This window comes from Moschus berezovskii, chromosome 16 (assembly GCF_049115385.1).
Source record: "Moschus berezovskii isolate FMDL1 chromosome 16, NW_MosBer_1.0, whole genome shotgun sequence".
Lineage (NCBI taxonomy): Eukaryota > Metazoa > Chordata > Mammalia > Artiodactyla > Moschidae > Moschus > Moschus berezovskii.
Genome location: NC_142475.1, coordinates 30,263,736 through 30,285,357, shown reverse-complemented (window position 1 = coordinate 30,285,357; position 21,622 = coordinate 30,263,736). Strand labels below are relative to the sequence as shown.

Genomic DNA, 21,622 nt, shown 5'->3' with positions numbered 1-21,622 from the left:
GAAAGAAAATAATACAAAAATGATAGTAAAAACAGAATACCTATTATGTATTATATACCAATTATGGTGTCTAGATAAAATAAAAATTAAAATAACCATTTTTCTATTAATAAGTGTACATATTTAGTAATTGATGATTTAGCCAATGTAGTAATTTTCATATGTGCATGAATTTTTTGTTATACAAATGGCAATTAATTATTGAGAAAATAGATAACTAGATTGGGAACAATGGAAACATTATGTCTGGTGATTATTTTATATAGCTTATTCTACTATTTCTGAATTACCTATTGACCCATATGATTGTACTGAGAACAGATTTCTCATTTTCAAAAGGTAACAGCTATTCCAGGCTTCCCATGTGGCTCAGCTGGTAAAGAATCTGCCAGCAATACGGGAGACCTGGGTTCGATCCCTGGGTTGGGAAGATCCCTTGAAAAGGGAAAGGTTACACACTCCAGTATTCTGGCCTGGAGAATTCCATGGACTGTATAGTCCAAGGGGTCGCAAAGAGTCGGACACAACTGAGCGACTTTCTCTTTCCCTTTCAACAGTTATTCCGTGATATTATGACTCCAAATTAAAGTGTTCCTTAATTTCCTACTTTAATTTTTAGAGATAAAAATATGAGTCAAATTATATGTTGATAATTTTCTAGTCAATTAATATAAGCCTATAGTTTACAAAATTTAGGAAGTGCAGCAAGAATTTTTTTTCTATTTTTTGGTAGACAGTTTAGGAAAAAACAGTGCAGTATGAAACACTAAAAAGACTTTATATTGATGTATTCATCAGTGGAAATATTAATGAAATGAACATATTTCAAGTGCAAATATTTATTCCAGCTCTGTTTCCAACTCAAAGTTATATATTCTCCAAAACGGCAATGATTTTTGTAGTATGGTTATACATAGTTTGCATGATATAGGTAATGGAAAACCATTCAGATGCTTAGTAAAAACTAAGGGAAAAAAAATTAAGACATCTTTGCATAAGTTGATTGAAAATCATACATCTCAGAAATTCATTTTCCATCAAAATTCATACTGAAAGTAGTTACTTTGATTCTCTTTAATAAGAAGCATTCTAAAATGAATTCTTAGCATGTGGTAATCTCCTTTAAAGGATTAAATTGATATCACCTTGGTTCTCTATTTGCTCTCCTACCATGACTATTTCCACTCATGTGAATAAGGAATCGTTATCAGATTTATAATTGTTTAATCAAGTAGATAGATTTTCTTATTACAGGGGAGTAAAAATATGTAAATATTGAAATATTGATTAAGAAAAAAGCCCTTCTGTTTAATGTTTTCACTCTCTTTGGAAATTTGCGTGCACTAACATAGACAAATTTCCCTGTATTCATTCTGTTGTCCATTGAAGAAAAGACAGGTAATTTTGGACATGAGTTTATTGTTTATTAACTAATAATACATATGTTCCAGGTAAAGTTTGCCATCAAGTGATTTGAGAAGCCCTGGTGCTATATATATATTAAATATTTTGTAGAACTTGAACAAATAATTCAGACTGAAAAGAGAATAGTTATCAATTCCTAAAGTGACTTGAAAGTTAATCTAAAATTTTGAAGTGCATTCAGCCAAATTTCAATTAAGCATCAAGATTGCACCCTTAATTTCAGTGCTCAAATTTTCTCAATTGTTATAATAATCTTCCAATGCTGTGTTAGCATTCATAGCATTTAGACCTGTTTCACTCATATTCTTTCTACAATAGTGTTTATGAATATGATATTCATTCAGTGATGCCATCTACCTTGGAAATTATTTTTTTTTAATTATTAATATTTAAATTATGTGTACAGAAAACATTTTGAATGTTATATTCATTTTTATTGACTTAAATTATTATACTTCCATCGAATCTTTATACAAACCTCAATATATAGTTGTATTTTCAGACATAAAGGAGTCCTCAAAGACTTGACTCTTAAGCTGGACCAAATCTCTAAACAGGAATTTGCTGACATGAAAACAATATTCTTTTAAACAATAAATTTCAGTTTACCCAACATGCCTGACATACCAACTGACTTCTGTTCTGTGCAAAATAAGGATAAATAATACATGCCCCTTCTTTTGAGAGACAGAGAGAGTAGAGTACATGGAGAAGTCCATCCTGGTGTGACAAGGAAGATGTAAAGCTCATGGCTGAGCAGAGTACTAAAGGAGACATAGGATGTATCAAGGCAGTGAGTCCTCTAATTGATGTTTTAGATGAGTCAACAAAGATAATACAAAACTAGCTTGCTTAATTTTTCTAGATATTTTAGAGAAAAAAAAATGTCTTGTTCTTCTATTTCATTCTCCACAATGTAGTCAGAATTACCTTTTAAAAATGAAAACCTGATCATATTCCTTCATTGCTTTAAAGCTTCCACTGGTTTCCCAATGACTTTGGGAATAAAACCAAACTTAATGATAACCCATGGGATCCTCTTATGTTTTTCTGTCTACATCTCCAAATTCATTTCATGCAACTTGATAATCACTGTCTGTGTTTTTTGCCAACCAGAATTTCTTTTAGCCTGTTGAACATAACCATACTCTTTTTTGCCTGAGGCTAGTCCCATAAGCTATTCCTGCTTCCTTTCAACCAAATCATTCTAATTCCTTTTCCAAGATTTAGCTGAAATTGTTAATTCCTGGAAATTTAGAATTTCCTGTTGTAACTCACCATTTTAAATTCTGTAGGTAGGGAGAGGATGAGTCTTGTTCATGGTTCATTCCCAGTGCTTAGAACAGCTTCTGACTCATAGACATATTTAGATAATATTTAGTAAACTGATGAATAAATATTTGCAATTTCACTAGCCAGAGTATTCATTCAACTTACTTAAAGGCTAAAAATTATATTTTTCAATATAATCAAATACTCATGTAGTTCAATTTAAAAATAGCTATTTTGTTATAGTTATAATAAGCAATGTTTTTAACCCCTTTGAAAACCAAAAGTATTCTTACAAACTTAAAATGAAATATTGCTTTTTTATTATATTACTACTTAAAATTCACAGAGTAAAACTAGATATAAATGCCTTGTTTATGGCCTTTTTACATTTATAAAATCAAATAAAATTTATTGATAAACACAAAATAATAAAGTCAGTAATCTATATATGAATATATATTAATGTAATATTATGAATATTATTTTGCTGAGATTAATTACCATCTAAAGCATATATACAATAGAGATTGTGATAGCATAGGTTTTTTGATGTCTACAAGTGCATACAAAGCTTTGCACTGTGATTGTGTACATTTTTCACTTTTTTTCTATTCACACTGCAATTAAATTTTCATGTCTATGATGTCTTTTGGTCATTGCTACTTCCTAATTTGTCTATTCTTAATAACTTGATGCAATTAAAGAACTTAGTATTATCACTGTGAAAACAAAGAAAACATGAACACTGAAACTGCACTTAGTATTTGGAACTTGGTAAATTGCTTTCTCCGATTTATAAGTGTATAGACTCAAAAGTCTACATATTAATTTATGATAAATTAAGTCACTATAATGAATTTATTATAAAAGTTACACAATTAATGAATAATTTGAAAAAAACAGAATATTTATCAAAGGTTTTTCAATCTCTATAGGGTTCTGCTCCAATTAGTTTTTCCTATAGTACTATAATTAAGCATCAGTAATTCAATGTAAGGTATGTTCTTAAAAATTTGTTTTTTCAGTTTCTACTTGTTCTCATTGAAAGAAAACCCCTTCTGAATTTTTTTCCATTTGAAAAGAGTCTTAGACATGAAATAAAATATAAAGAAATAAAATAGAAAAATATTGATGAAGAATGTTGGTTTAAATCTTTAAATAGTGTGTTAACACCACAGTTTATTAGTGCCCAATAGTTTTCAAAATGAACATTCGATTTTATTGATTGGATTTTAGTCTACTTTTCTCCCCTACTGTGCATGAGAGTCTTTTTGGGTCACATGAAATATTACGGTTGAATTTCCTTATCAGTAAAATAGTATTATATTAGGGTTATAGTGAGGATTAAACACAGTATTAGGTGGAAATGCCAAAAAACCTCAAGTATTTTCTCCCAGTGTAAAGACAAAACCAAATTGCCCACCATTATTGGTTAGTTTTGAGGTCAGAGAACTAGGCTTGAGTCTGTATCTATCCCTTATTAGATGTATGATTTTTAACAATAACTTCAACTTTAGAACCTGCAATTTCTTGATAACTGAGGGTAGCTGCTGCTGCTGCTGCTGCTGCTAAGTCACTTCAGTCGTGTCCGACTCTGTGTGACCCCATAGACGGCAGCCCACCAGGCTCCACCGTCCCTGGGATTCTCCAGGCAAGAACACTGGAGTGGGTTGCCATTTCCTTCTCCAATGTGTGAAAGTGAAAAGGGAAAGTGAGGTCGCTCAGTGTAGCTACCTACAGATAATTATGTGAAAGAATTTAGCACAGTTGTTGGCTTATAGTTCAATGGATAGTAATTGGGTTTATTTTTACTATTATTCATCAAATATATTTAACTCTTGCTATCTATGTGACATTGCTCTGGACAGTAGAGGTATAAAAATGTGCAATGCAGGCTATTTTATGGAGTAACCTATATAACTTATTTTATAAAGGGAAGCTTATTATGAGAAGCATTGCCAGAGCAGTGTTTTTTTTTTAATGTTACTGAAGTAAAGGAGAGGGATCAACTGCCTCTAAATGTAAAAGTCAAGAAAGGCTGCACAGACATAAGATATTTGTACAAATTCTTGAGAGATGAGCAGAAGTTTTCAACTAGTAAATTGTGTTTATATTAATAAGATGTATAAAAATTGCTTTAAGTGGATAATGTGCTGAATAGAAATATGATGACTGTATATCAAAATAAGTAAAGGAAATATTCAACCTTCCTTAAAAGGATTATTTGCAGTTATATAAATAAACCTAAAAACAATTGATCTTTTAGTTTATAGAATATCCAGATATTTAAAATTAGATACCATAGTATCTAGTAATATTTTAAATTCCATCAGAATATTTTGTTGCTTTAACTATAAGATCTTTTTTGAAATTATTTATTATATTTATATAACATACCTTTTCTAACAATATTTAAATACCATAATTTATTATTATATCTCTAAGAGATTTTAATTCAGTGTTGACTTAAAACAGTAGGAAATATGTAGTATGATTAAAACAGTAAGTAAAGTGTCCTGACTTTCTAGGATTTTATATTTTAAAATAGATGGAATCTTTTAGATCATTTACTACAACACCATTACTTCTTATAGGAAATTGTCATCTGAAAAAGGCCATGTGAAAACCCAGTCTTCATATTGATAAACTAGTATTCATTCATCCTTCTATTTACTCATGGTTCATAAAGGCTTAATCCATGAAGATCCTTTTATTAGGTGATATTAAGGTTAAAGTAATATAGATGACAACCATATTTGGGTTTTTTTCCTCAAGAGTTTAATATTTATATTACTAAAAATAGTCATTTAATGTGTTGATATTAAACACATTACCTTATACTATAATAAGATAAGGAGGGCTTTATAAAATAAGGAGGTTTTCCCTGGTGGCTCAGATGATAAAGAATCCACTTGCAATGCGGGAGACAAGGGTTTGAACCCTGGGTTAGGAAGATGCCCTGGAGGAGGGCATGGTAACCCACTCCAGTAATCTTGCCTGGAGAATCCCCATGGACAGAAGAGCCTGGAAGGCTACAATCCATGGGATAGCAAAGAAACTGACATGACTGAGTGACTAAACACAACACATAATGTAACATGAAATTATATTTAACTCAAATTTAATATGATGTAGAACCACTCCCATAAGGGAAGTATAAAATAAAATCTATTTTAATTACTCGTTTGTAAGTAGAATTTTTAATTGTTTTCAACTTTAAGGTAAGAATAGTTAATTCAGCATACATTATTAACTTTAGGTCAGCAATTTTAATCCAAACAAAAGCAGGAATTTAAAAAATTATCATAAGCAATATTTTTTTCAAGTAACATCATCTGAGTTTTACATTGTTCAATAAAAATAGGAAAACAACATACTATCAGATATACAATATATATTGAATTTCCAGTTTATTTCAAAAGTCACTTACTATGATATGTAACCATTTTGTTTAAAATGGTGGACTGTAATATGACAAAAACTCTATTGTGTAGTAATAACAATTCTTGGCTGCCTAGTAGGTGCCTTTCACTAATAGGTTATTTGGCCACATGTAAAATACAATTTAAGTCTTTTCAATAGTTTGCAAGCACCTGTTTTCAAACTATATATTAATATCTTTATAGAGTATAGATTTATAAATCAAAAACATTCTTTTTTAAATTAATCTTCATAAGCTGTATCACCATGAGAAAATTCGTTTATGGATGGTTACTTAGATCTTTGTGGATATTGATATATGTTTATCAAGTATCAGGGCTTACTATACATAATATCTCAGTGCTTAAGCATATAAGCTTAAGTTCATAGAATTTAAAATATGGTCTCTATTTTCCAAGGAAAAGTGTAGAGATAAGATACTAGTAAAAAATTATTGGTCAATTCTAAGAGAAATAATTTCTACAGAATGAGCATGTTAGGATGAGTTATAGGTATCTCTTAAAATTATAATATGTTATATGTAGGAGAGATCAAACCTGTTCTGCCATAGGTTGTAGAACTTGGTGTATGAAACCACAGGAAGATAGAAAATATAGAAAAAACTATTCTAACACTGAGTTTTGTTCAAATATAGATTGTGTGCTTCAGAAAGCAGAGAATTCCTAAGTCACTGATAAGGTATTCAAGCATAACTTGATGGACAAATTGGGTATTTGGAAAGTATTTAAGCATCAAAGTATTGAAATGATACGACCACCACTATCCCTTCTAATCCAAGTGTCTATCCAGAGATCTCGTACAGTAATTGATAGATTTATCATCATCTTCTCTTTTCTCTTGAGGTTTGAATTGGCCTGGACTTATCTTTATGATTATCTCATTGTAGAGAGAGATAAAGAAAGCATAGAAGTGACCAACACTACCATCAAGATGGTTGGATTCGCACTCTCCTTATCAAATTAATGGACTTGAGCCATATAAACATTTTTCACCAGGACCACTGCCATCAGTTCAGTTCAGTTCAGTTCAGTTCAGTCGCTCAGTAAAGTCCGACTCTTTGCGACCCCATGAATCACAGCATGACAGGCCTCCCTGTCCATCACCAACTCCCGGAGTTCACCCAACCTCATGTCCATCGAGCTGTAAGCCTTAAGTTACAGAACCTCTTCATTTGAGGAACTAACTTTTAGGTAGTTAATGTCCAACATTAACTTTAACATTAATGTCCAACAGGTCCTTTATCAAGACTTTCTTTCATTTGTCCATTCCTTTGTTCCTTCCTTCCTTTCACTTCCTTTTCCCTCTCTCCTCCCATCCCCTCCCATTCATTTCTCTCCCCTCCACTCTCCCCCTCCTTCCTTCCTTTCCTTTCTTTTCTTACTTTCTTTTTGTCTTTCCTTTTCCTTTTCTTTCTTTTACTGCTTTTTCTTCCCTTCCTTCTTCCTTCCTTCTATACATTCATCCTTACTTCTCTTCCTTATTGCTTTCTTTGTTTCTTTTTTCAACAAAAAGTCACTGACTATTTGCATGTTATATTTTCTTCTAGTCCTTTGTTTATACAACATTGAACAAAACCTGGTTCATTGAATTTATATTTAAATGAGGAGAAAAAAGACAAGGAAATAAGCAAATAACTACCTAATGGCAGAGAAGACAACTAGATAGAAAGAACTTGAGTTTTGCTTGCAAAAAAGAAAGCCTGATGTGCCTGGCTGCTGCTGCTAAGTCCCTTCAGTCTTGTCCAACTCTGTGCGACCCCATAGACGGCAGCCCACCAGATCCCCCATCCCTGGGATTCTCCAGGCAAGAACACTGGAGTGGGTTGCCATTTCCTTCTCCAATGCATGAAAGGAAAACTAAAAGTAAAGTCGCTCAGTTGTGTCCGACTCTTCGCGACCCCATGGACTGCAGTCTACCAGGCTCCTCCGTCTACGGGATTTTACAGGCGAGAGTACTAGAGTGGGTTGCCATTACCTTCTCCTGATGTGCCTGGAGTTCAGTGAAAAAAAACAAAAGTGGAGATCAGTTGAGAAACTGGCAGGAATTAGACTATAGAGGCTTTGAAGCCTAGGTAAAGAGATTTATTTTAATCTAAATGAGACAGGAAGCAATCGGTAGACTTTATATTATCTAATATAACGTTTGGTTAGACATCATTTTAGCAGGAAGATCCCCAGGTGTGGGTATAGCAATCCACTCCAGTATTCTTACCTAGAGAATCCCTGTGGCCAGAGGAGCCTGGTGGGCTGCAGTCCATGGGGTCGCAAAGAATTGGCCATGACTGAGTGACTAAGCATGCACACACATAAGAAATTCTAAGTAAGCAGGAGCAGGCAGACAAACTAGTATGGTATACAGATGTGCAATTAACGATTGATAGATTTTGGAGTCTAAGTCTTAGACTATGGTTCTCAAACTTCAGTGTGAACACAAATCACCTTGCAGTCTTACTCAAATGCAAATTATGACTTCATGGGATTTTGATGGGATCAGAGATTCTGCATTTCTAAAAAGGTTCTGCTGATATTCAGTTCAGTTCAGTTCAGTTCAGTCGCTCAGTCGTGTCCGACTCTCCGCGACCCCATGAATCACAGCACGCCAGGCCTCCCTGTCCATCACCAACTCCCGGAGTACACTCAAACTCATGTTCACAGAGTCGGTGATGCCATCCAGCCATCTCATTCTCCGTCGTCCCCTTCTCCTCCCGCCCCCAACCTTTCCCAGCATCAGAGTCTTTTCCAGTGAGTCAACTCGTCGCATGAGGTGGCCAAAGTATTGCAGTTTCAGCTTTAGCATCAGTCCCTCCAATGCTGATATACTGATTAGCAAAATTTTACCTGAGGATTATAATTATGGAGAGAGACCAGTACATACCCAGCAGTACATGATAACTGGCCACTCTCCATGAAATTTAACCGTCTCAGATAATGTGGTAAAAGTTATTTCTATAAAAATGACTTTACTGGTGGGAGATTAACTAGTGGAAGGGATATTTTACGGCAGATGGATTTTCCAGATCAACCTTAATGACAACAATTAATTCTGTCAACCCTTAGGAATGACTGAGCAGATTACATTACTTACAATTTTACTGGAAAAAAAATTGATGAATAATTGATGAAAGCATTCCCAAGTCTAATTTTAACTCATTTATTGCTTTTTTTACCCTAAATCTATATCTTAAAATTATTTTTTAAATGTATTATCAAATAACAGAAAAAAACAAGGTTTTACTTTACTTAACATGTTTCAAATCTTTGAAAGTATGCTAGGTGGAAACAAAGGTTGTGAAAATCAGGATACAGAAATTGATTGCCAAATCAAAAATGTTCATGATTGAATAAATATATATCATCTTCTATTTTATTTAAATGATGAATTTGCACTTGCCTGCTCGAATTCCCATGTCCTTCTTTAATTGATGTATTAATGTTCATGCATGTTTATCATAGATAATAATATGATACAACATTTATGACATTTAAAAAATTGGTTATGTTGATTTTTAAGGTACTTTCACTTATTAAATTAATTATTAGTCTTTTGTGTAAGAATTTTGACACTGTTAAAATAAATATATATTTAACAGATAGGGAACTGACAACATTTAGGTGGGTATACTATATATAAATGTTGACTGTTGCATTCTTTATCAGTATCTTATCCTTTTATGTTGTTTTTTGCATTGTTCTATTGACTATTTTCCTAATCATATTATTTTGTTGAAAATTGTGTTAATGTTGATACTTGTAGCAATTAAAACCCATGTCTCAAAATGTACCAATTTATAATTTAAATACATAATTATTTGTTGAACATCATCTTCATATTTCATTTTCATATTTCATCACATTTGTGAAATTATGAAAAGTCATTCATAACAGTAAATATATTTTTATATTTTGCTGAATAAGTTGTATTTAGGGAGAAAGAAGAGAAAAAATAAAATGTTCGAAATTGCTTGGTAACAGATTTTACATTCTTAAAATCTACTAGATAGAAATACTCGAAATTACTGAGGACATTTTGACAAGATTAAGCACTGAAAATTTGTTGTTTTCACATATGATCTATCTGCAAGTAATTATTTTAACAGTTTTATTCAATGCTACCCCTCAAGCCATGCTTTTGAGTTATTCCTGTGCAGATTTTAAGTACTTCTGATAACCCCAGTGTTTTCCTTTAACTGCATCTGTCATCTTGTAACAAGGATCTTATTTCATAAGTGGTATTTTTTGTTATTTTTTTTTTTTAGATTTTCAGCCCCATTTTTATGCTCACCAGTAATTATTAATCAGAGATTTTGATACCTTATTGTTTATATTAACATTATCTCATTTTTTATAGAATGAGCAAACAAGGGAAATAATACTAATATGTATAGCATAAAAGAAAGTCTTAACTTTAAAGAACAAAGATGGCAATGATTTTATGTGTAACTGGCTTCCCCAAATGGTTATCAGAGCTAACTATTTTGCCTGTGAATGAGATGGTCACAATGAGTGTGGGGTTGTGGTTTTTAAATATTTTTCCTTGTTAAAGTATTTTGGAGGGGCTAGACATTCTATTTGTGCTCAAAACTGGTGCCAAAGTGGACTCTGCCTTTTGGAGTATGAAAGTATGGTCCTATGTTAGACATTTTTATCTTGTTCAGAGTTATTTTGGGACATTTTCACCCACTTTTGCAGCAAGCTGCTTCCCTCCATATAGTTTTCTAGAGCATATGGCTACCCTGCTGTGCACAGAGTGAAATCACACAATTAAGCTTCACAATTTTAGGAAGAGAAGAACCTTTATATATGGCAGAACAGCATGGTGTTAGGTGTGGGGTGCATTGCATAGTATATTTTTTCCCTCCAATCTAATCATTTGTATTCTAAACCATTAATTGTTGCTTTTTAGTGTTGATGCTTGATTTTTCTTTTTTTAAGTTGTCTTCAAATGGCATTTCTTCATCATACCAAATGGGATTAAAGCATGAGAGACTTCTAGATTGATTTTGTCCAGAGAAATTAGAAAATTTTCATTTAGTTGGCTTACATTCAGGAAGTGAGGAGGGTGGAAAGCAGTGAACAGCAGCAGTCATCAACTCTCCTGAACTTTTCCATTTGAAAGAAATGAGCCAAAGTTGATTTTGCTAAAAAAAACAAAACAAAACTGTATGGTAATTTGAGTTTCATCTAGCAGTTGGCTTTTGCTACACCTTTTTTATTCATCTGTTTATACTTTTAAAATAAGGCATTGAGAGGGGGTTATGCCTGGCACTATCAGTTAATAGTTAATATTATTTAATATTAAATTTAGTTAATGAAACTGGCTCTGATCCATACTAAAGTAAACCATACTTAAAATCAGATATTGTTGACTACTTAAATTTTTCTATTACTAGCTTTGCATTAAAAAAAATAATAATAATGTGGATAGAGTAAACTAATCCAGTCCTTTTGTGATTTCCCAGGATATATTTAAGTTGTTATTTCTGACTGGATATATGAAATGCTGTTATTCATGGTCAGGTGGTGGTATTGATGCTAGGACTGAAGTTTTAAAGTCAAATGAATGAATGTATTTTACTAGTATATGTATTGGGCAATCTACTTAGCCTTTCTCCATTTTTATGTCTAGAAAGGATGGAAATAATCCCATTTTGAATGGCTATTTTGTGGTTTAAATGAGACAGTAGGCAGAGTACCTATGCTTTAGACACACAACCATTAACTGATACTGCCCACTTCTGGAGACTTTACAAGAAGAAAATACGCTTTAGTTACATTAAAAGTTTTATCAGATAAAAGTATGTAAACAAAGTAAGAAAACAATTAGGACAGAGTTTTAAATTTCTTACACAGCTGATTTCCTTAGAAATAAAATATGTAGTCTAACTGGCTTCCTGAGTGGTTCAGCAGTAAAGAATCCACCTGCATTGTAGGAAATGCGGGTTTGATCTCTGGGTGGGGAAGATCCCCTGGAAGGAAATGGCAACCCACTCCAGTGTTCTTGCCTGGAGTCTTTGGGATCACAGAGATGGACATAACTGAAGCAACAGAGTGAGCATGAGCATATAGTCTAGTGCAATATTGATAGAGAATTATGGAAACTACTGATATATATAGCTGTATTTAGCTCTGTTCATATGGATCTCATGTATAAGTTATTACTAAAATAATGTGTAGTATCCAGTCCCTCTCAGGTTTCTGTTAGTCCCACATTTATTTTTCTTACCAGTTTTCCCTTTGTTTCAATTATTCTTCAAATTCAGTACAGCTAATTCACTTGACTTCCTTTTTATATCCTCGATCCTTGTGAATTCTCTATGCTTCTTGAGGAAATAATTGCTAGAAAGCGCATAAGATGTGTGCTCTAGATTTCAAAACAAGTAAAGAAATAAGTAAGCAACCAGTGGTAGAATGATGAGCAATAACCATCCCTATTTCTACTTAGATATTATCTATTTAAATTTAAGAGTCATTATAAACAAATTGAGAGATGATGTTTAATATAGTATCTGAAAAAAATCAAACCTCTAATGATTTCCTTGTGCCAGTGGTATATCTATACAGTCTATATTGAAACTATTGAATATGGGCTAATTCAAGGAAGCTTTATTTACAAAGGGATTACTTGTAAATGAGCATATGAAAAGAACCACAAGGGATCATGCAGCTAGGGTAGTAGCAACTAGGCTGTCACTATTCCCTACCCATTGGGATGAAGGAAGGGAGAGATGTTGGACAGATTATATATATATATATATATAAATCAGTATGGCTTAAAAAAGACTAGTAACTTTCAGTTAAGGGCCCATCTCCAGTTAGCATAGTCGGAGAGACCTTTCAGAACAATCCTGATTCTACTTTCCTTCTTCCCTCCATCTTCCCGCTGGAGTTCTCTGGAGGATCGTGAGTCTGTTGATAGAGCCTGGAGCATCTGAAATTTATAAGAATTACATAGTGGTCTTGTTAAAGGCTAATTTTAATTCATTAAGTCTGGGAGGGCTTGATAATCTGTTTTTCTAACAAGTTCCTAATTAATGTTGGTGCTGCTAGTGTAATGTCACAGTTTGTATAGCAGGATGTAGCCTATTCAAGTCAACCAATGTACAAAGAATAAAGAGGAGAATGGATCTGGAAAAGCATGTGACAAGGAATAAAACAGATGTGGAAAGGCATGGATGGGCTGTGAGGAGAACATAGATAAGTTATGATGAGAGTGCTTTGTTGTCTTCAACAGCCATGATTATAGCAGCATAACCCTTTGTCAAATACTCTGTCAGAGTCCATCTATGCTTGTTTAAAACAATCGGTAGAGATACCAAGCCTCCGTGAAGAACTTTAGATAGACTATAATAATCTTATATTAGAAGGAAGAGGGAATATTGTTGCTTATTAAAGTAATAACATCTTCTGGATATTGTATTTAAGATTACTCAGTGTACTTAAGAAATTTGTAGTGGAAGAATATATTCCACTGCCATCAAGCCTATGATATGCATTACCCGTGGTCACTCTTATTCAAACAGTTAGCTTCTTTCTCAATTAGTCTCATATTAGAAGGCATTATACTATAGATAAACATTATGTATAAAACAAATATGTGATATAGAATTACCTCATTCATTTTAAATTAAAAAACATTACAAACTTGCAAGTATATTTTTGTTCTAGAGATCATTTGAGAAGTTTTGCCTAATCTTCATATTTTCTAAGACTTTCATGTGAAAACCAGAGGCATTCTAAGCAGCCAAAAACAAAGAAAAATTGAATTTTATCATTCTTTATGTTACACTTAGTAAAATGAATTAGTGAAAAGAGAAAAAATTATAAATAAAAGAAATACAAAATAATTACCATTCAAAAATCATGGGATATCAAAACAAAAAAGTGAATTAGAAAATTATTGATTTGAGTGGACCTTAATATTTAACTGTAGAACTAAAGATAATTTTAAAAAGTTCACTTAAAGCTGTTAGAAAATGAAGATTAAAACTTAATTAAATTAAGGCTGAGCCAGTTGTAAAAGTGTTAAAAATATTTGTGAACCATACCGATGGTAACTCTTTCCATACGGTGATTTTATTACGCCAATTATAAGAATCCCTAAAGAGAATATAAAAATCCCACATTTTTCTTATAATCCTGACATTTTACTGCACACCATAACTGTAAGACCTGTTACGCCAAGCATTGTGTGTGCATCTGCTGGTATCTACATAAGTGCAATGATTTTCTGAAGTTGTTCCATTTCTGGAAGAGAAGAAAGCCCATATACAAATTTTAGAATCTTTATCCAATAATTAGCATCCACTATTTATTAAATAAAAAGTAACAAAAATTTAATTCAATCTGGAAGACCTATGAAAATTAGCAAATTGATTTTATAATATATGATGTCTTCTTTCACACTTACACTTGGTTCAGTTTTCTAAGTAAAAATTTTAGACTTATTTCTTAGTCTGAAGTGGTTGAAAAATAAGATTTCAAAGATTTATGGTTTAGGCTGATTTTTTTACAACTTTGAGAACTTATAGCCTTAGAATCTTTAGTAAAAATGAAAATGGGCCTGTTACAAGAATGACATAAATTATGCTGAATACCTACACATATGTTTGTAAGAACTATTATGATTATAAACATTTTGAATGTTTCTATACATTTTATGCCAAATATACTAGCTTGGCCACAGGATTTGGAGGGGTTTATAACTTGATATAAAAAAATAAATTTAAAGTTTGAAATCCAGGGAAAATTTATGAATTTGTATGACATCCTTAAAAAGTGAAAAAGACATAACACAAAATAGTTGAAAAATTTTATGATAGTGCATCCCCAATTGAAATGTCTTCTGAAAATGACCAGATCTTAAAATTATAAATAATGAAATAGCTAACATTTACTGAACTTTTCCATGTCCTGATTCTTGGTATTTATTGTAGAATTTAAGTATACAATTTAAGTATACAAATTCTTAAATTTAAGAATTTAAGTATACAATATATGATTGTAAATTTTCTTTCAACTAAAAAGGGGATCATAAATGCTAGTCACAAGCTAGCAGGGTAGCATAAATAGATATTTTGGACTTAAAAAATATTAAAGTATCTAAACTATATTCCTTAACTCTAGTGATTTTTAAAAGGTAAAATGCATTAGATTTAAGTAGTTATAAAATTTAATATTCATAATTTCTTATAAAATTAATTGATCTAATTCTATCACTTTAAATTGAAAATATTTAGGTCTTGCATATCCCTAAAATGTAAGTCTTTAAAAATGAATTTTCAGTGTTTTTGAACATGTTTCATTGCACCACTAATTTTCTTATCAAATGGAAGCCAGTATTATTTCTTTTCTTCTAACATATTCTAAAATAAAATATGTTTTGGAAACACTCATGAACCACTTACTAATATGCTACTGAATTTTCTATTCTTTTTTACTGTATAGGCCTGAAACATGACTTACTCACAACATACCTTTAGTCACTTTCTAAAATTACACTACAGAAATATTTATAAAGCTAATATTCTTTTTCGAAGAAATTTATATCCAGTGATAAATTTTACGTGAAAGATTGTAAAGAGTATCAGAGTATTACTACCTAATTTTTACTGGCATCAGTGTAGTTTCTTGATCTTTCTTCTTCTAACAATAATATGGGATGGAATGATCAATTATCAGCCTTCATGTTACATATATTATGAAGAAGCATTCTACCAGTGTAGAATGTAGAAAAAAAAAACAAAAAAACAGTGCTAACGTTTTTAGGCCTGTCATATGGAGTCAACCATTTACTTTCAAACCAATGAAACTTACTTTCCGAACATAGTGAAGTCCTTCTATAGTCTCTAAACACATTTTAATCTTTGAGATAGAATTGATGTGTCTGATTAGTCTTTCCTTCTTCCTTTGCTCTAAATTCTATACCTAAATACTTGTGGGTAAATTAGTGAATCTCTTAGGAATATAGAGAGAAGTTAAACAACTTGTTCCATGTCTTATGGGACTAGAACACAGGTTTCCCAACTTCTGGCCCAGTGAGAGAAATACTACAAATAACAGGCTATGTTTTAAAAATCTGTAATAAAATCCCTACCAAGTGATTGAATTTCCTCATTACACATGTAAATGGATCAACTGTCAATGTTGAGATGAGCCATATTCTCAAAATGGAACACATACACACATATACACACACATGAACACACATTAGTTAATTTTGATAAAACAAAAACTGGCAAAATTTTATTAGTGTACTTTATTTATTGAATATAAAGATAAAGGCATAATGATACTTAATTCAAAAGAAAAAGTAGGAATTATATATCTGATTTTAAAAGGAGAGAAAGTCATTGATTGCTATTTGAAAAGTTGAATCAAAAATAACCCCCCAATCAATAGGATTCAAACTCTCTCAAAAAAAATTATTTTCCTTTTTAGAAGGGCCATAATACTCCCACTTAATCACTGATTTACGATGAACTTATTGCCACTTGCAAGATAAATTATAGTCAAGATGCCTACTTCAAATTTGGAAGATTAAAATAAACAGAATTTTGCATTTGTTTTGTTTTTATTGTTGTATTTAAATATAATTTAAGTAGAAAATGAAAGCATTTTTAGATGTTCAGATAACATTTAATAAATAGTGGCCAATGTTTCTCTACAGGAATTCCATAGAAATCTAAAATAGTATTTTCCAATGAAAAAATGTTCTGCTCACTAAAACTAAACATGTCTGTTTCTTCTTTATCAAAGATAAATGTTATCAAAAATTACAGGTTTTCACTGTATATACATAGCAGTGAAATAGAATTAAAAATATTGGTGTGTGACTTTGCGTTATATAGTAAAGAGTGTATCCATTTTAAAATAAGAAAATTGAAGCCATGAAATGTTTTATGACTCAGTTTTAGAAGCTCAGTGATAGAAGGAACACTTGAAGATCATCTTTTCTAAACCTCCAACTGATGCTTGAATTCCTTTTAGTACATTTAGGTGATTAATATGGAAGTTAGATGAGGTTTATGTAACACCAACCAACATCAGTATTTTGGTAAGTTTTTGAAAACCATTTTATAATTAAAATTCATCGTGAAAACAACAGAACAATAATTGATCTGAAAAATACTGCAACGATAATTCTCTACAGTGGTTTAAAATTGCATAAATGAGGATTATAAAAACAAAATTTTTTTTTAGTGTCATGGGCTTACAACTAAAAAGATGGATTTGATTATGAGCCTAATACATTCTTTTCTAACAGAAATTTTCCATATTATAAAATAATATAAAAATATGAAATATATAATTTATGAAATTTTATAAATTTATTTTTATGAAAAAATATTTCATTATGTTAAATATGGCATGATCAACCAAAAAAATAATAAGTGAAAATGAGCAAATCGTTTAGCATGTGAAAAGTGAAAAGCAGAAGAAAATGAAGGTGATGGATCTCTCCATATATGTCTACATGTCTTGCATTTAATGAAATATATTAAAAATTTATCAGAACATGCATAGTTTTTGTGTTTAAAAGGTTTTTCAAATAAAAATATTTCATCTTGAACATTCCTTTCCTTCCTAATTCATGACTAATCAAGGAAAGTATCTGAACAAAATGCCTTCAGTTAAATAGAATTTACAATATTGCATATATATATTCAATCATACACTTGTGCAGCAAAAAACTCTTAAGTACAATAATGCTGCTTCTTTTGAGAAACTCACAGTACAGTGGAAGAGAACAACACAAGCAGTACATTGTCTTTTATCATTTAAAAAATGATATACAACATATTTTAATATCTCTATGATAAAATAAATCTGACATGCTTATAGCTGAAATACACCTGTAGAAAAAGTTAGATTAATTTTATTAGATAAATGTGATGATTAGTAGCACTTATTCTTGATATCAGGGCAGTATTTAATACATATACCTTGTAAAATAAATATATTTTTATGGCATATATTTGAGAATTAACATCTCACTGATTTATGATTTAGAGCATATCTTTAAATTGGTACTTGTAGTATTTGTCCTTTCAGTTTATTAATATTCAAGAAAAGATATATGATATGCTCTTTCTATCGAAATTATAAAATTATCTAAATTATGGATTTACTGTTTAACATATTTAAAAATTGTGGTTAATTTAAATTTTATGTTATTTTTCTATTCACTCCTTTTTATCTCCTAAAATGGGTATTCTCCTGTCTTTCCATCTTCTGCATCTGTGTTACAACTGTTTTTTACTTTTTACTTTTCTTTAATAAAAGTTGATAAATAGATGCCTTTGAAAACATAAGGCCAGGTCCCTTCAGAACCAGGAAGCTGTTCAAAACTTCTCGGTTTGAGATGATGGCATTTTCGTAGCTAGATATTGTCCCTGACAGCCAAATAATCAAATTTAAATATAAGAACATTACATAAACCTCGTTTCTACACACATATACACACACATACACTCACACAGAATAGTTTTCATAATTCACTATTTCTAGTAACTGAGCTCTTTGAGCCTCTGGACTTTTCTTTTTCAACTTTCTTCTTTGAGTTTATAATATTTTCATGTTTTCTTATTCTTTAAGAATTTCAGATATGTGTTAAAAATACTGTGAAATTTTGCAACTCCTCTGTAATATTAATTTCATAATGTAGAGAAAAGTAGAAGTAGAATTTCTACTCATAATTCATGTTGAAATCAGGAGAATCTAGAATTATGCCTCAAAATACAAAATGCAAATTTTGTTAAAAACAATTTTCAGACAGCAGGAAAATTTACAAGTAGCAGAACTAAATTTAAAGCAACCAGCCAAATACAACAGTAGGACTAAACTTCAGCTTACCTTAGGGGGTTGGGGTGTGTAAGAGGATTACAACGAAATACATAACCTGAGAAAGATAGAGCCATTCTTTTAATGTAAATAAAGGGCCTCAGATAAAGAATCTCAAAATTGTAAAGCAGTCATCTATTCATCTAGTCCTAACTACTTATTTTAAGAGAATAGACTGAGATAAAAAGGTAGATTCTTTTCCAAAATCAACAGCTTCTAAGTGTGAAGAATCAGATTTTTAAATCCTACAAGGATCATTTTCATTTTTTTTCTTTTAATATTATGTATTGGTAGTTCATAACTATATATTTCAGTAAGCCATCGGACTCTGTCTCTACCTTTGTACTTTTAGTGACCAGAAAAAAAAAAAAATCCCTCCAAAATGCATCAAAATCAATAAAATACTGTTCATTTGTACTAACTGGGTAAAATGGCAAGTAAGAATTAGTGTAATGATCACTTTAAACCTTCTAACAGCAATCAGTTTTACTGTTTTCAAATTCATGGAATGAACAAAACCTAATTGCCAAAATGTTTCAGGCTATCATTTCTATCTGTAGTCCCCATAAAATGCAATATGTAAAGTAATTCAAATTATAATTGAGGAAGCTAAATATATCCCTTGCATTCTTGTTCCAGTGTTTTTAAATACAGTAATTGTTATTTAAATGTATCATTTGATCAATTTACATAATGTTTTTTTAATTAGTGGGGTTTTAATTAAAATTTCTTTGACTTTATTTCACTTGGTGTCATTAAAACTTAAATAAGTAGAAAGTAGTCTTCTGAATTAGTTTATCACTTTTATAGGAGCTGTAGTTAACAAAATAATTTACACTTAACAGATAATATTTTCATCTAAAATACTTGAAAAAATGTTTCTAAAATGTTCCAAGTTGCTTCATTGAATTTATGTGTTTCTCTAGGCAAATCCAGTCATATCTTTTTGACTTTAGTCTTATGGCTTTAGTAACAATGAAATATGCTAGCCTCTTATGATGTTGATTTAATATCATAATATCAAAAATAGTAGCAACATATTTTATATGAAATTCAAAAAGTTGTGATTCACTTTCATAAATTTCATACAATATAGTCTGAACATCGATCATTGTTCAAAAGCAGTGTTTATGAAATTTAGAAATGGTTATCAGAAGAAATAAAATACATTTTAAGTTTTTTCAATGATGTCATTTTCTTAAATGTGTCCTAATATTTAAATTACCCTAAAAATACATTAGTTTATTTAAAAAAAAAGATTCATTAAATTCTTCCCATTTTTACATCAGTTTATTTTTCTAGTTTAATTTTTCATAAAATTAGATGAATTCAAATGATTTATGATAGTTAATTTTTCTTTTTTTTTTTTGATCTTCTATAAAAGTTCAGTAGTGTTTAAAAGTACCTATATATGTATGCAGGATTCTCCCTATAGAACCTTTAAAATTTTTTTACTGCTTGGTATTTTTACTATTTAGTAATCAAATTGCTATTTTTTTTTCTTTATTTTCTTATGGGTACCCTATATTAGGCTTAAGAAAGCAAGAAAGCAGTTTCTTTAACTTGCATAATTCCATGCTAACAAAATTTGTTAACTTGAATTTCATTTTGAAATTGTGTATCCTGATACATGTTTTTGTTTGTTTTCTTAACTAGTGAAAAAGGCCATAGATTTTAAATCTAGAGGATTTAAATTGTTTCCAGGGAAAGACAACAGCAACAAGTTTTCTATCTGTGAGTGTACTTTTTTTGTTTCTTTCTCTAGTGCAAGAGTGAAGTTTGTGGTTGTCTATGTTGTTTGTGTGTTTTATAAAAAACGTTTGTGTATTGAGCAAATTAACTGCATTAATATCTATATAACATGCATGGTTATTTTCCAATATTTTCTTATATTTAAATGCATATTGAGTTTTAGGTTAATGTAAACTTTGGAGCTCAGATTGTTTCAAAATGTAAAAAACAAAAACTCTTTTCATCTAGCATGCTGATAACATTCTAGGTCTAGTTTTCTAATTCTAGTATGTGAGATTAAAAAATGAGTAAAAATGATTAAATTGATGATTTCTTGGAGGAATTTTTGTTTGAACGTATCTACATTTCAATATAATTATTTTTGTAAGGGAAAAATTTTAATAGCAATTTTTCATTTAAGGGAAAAGATATTTTAGTTTGAGTTAATTCATACAAATCCTTTAAGTCAAGAACTTTGTAAGTGAATTAACTAATTAATTTTTGGTTTTTTTTTTAAATCTCATGAAATCAACCAAATTACATATATTTATATGTGCCCCAATACACAGTTTTGCTTAATATTCAGGGATTTATAGATCATCTGAAGTTCATCCATGACTCTCAGATTAAGAATCATCGAACTAGAATATTCATTGTTATATGAATATAAATGAACAAATAAAACATTTAAGAGAGCTATGCATTTTTCAATATTAATAGCAGTTTATAGATACATATTATAAATTTTGAAAGAAGTTATTTATGACACCACATCTGATTTCTAAAATGCTTTATTGATAATAAATAAGATCAGTTCTTATAAATACATGTTATTCTTTTTTAGCAAATATGTTATTTTAGCATTATTTCTTTTTATTCAATTCCAAATGATCTGATGAAATGTTTAAAACTAT

At 30.7% G+C, this 21,622-nt stretch overlaps 1 protein-coding gene across 4 annotated transcripts in view; it reads left to right on the top strand.

Annotated features, from left to right (window-relative positions):
* Nucleotides 1-21,622, top strand: part of CSMD3 (CUB and Sushi multiple domains 3) — a 1,369,436-nt gene that overhangs the window by 507,278 nt on the left and 840,536 nt on the right. For 3 of the 4 annotated variants that reach the window (XM_088844605.1, XM_088844604.1, XM_055432443.2), the window contains one exon: nucleotides 20,634-20,711. The exons of the other annotated variant lie outside the window; for it this stretch is intronic. In XM_088844605.1, coding sequence (XP_088700731.1) covers nucleotides 20,634-20,711 — 78 coding nt within the window. The remainder of the gene's footprint in view (nucleotides 1-20,633; nucleotides 20,712-21,622) is intronic. 4 annotated transcript variants of the gene reach the window in all.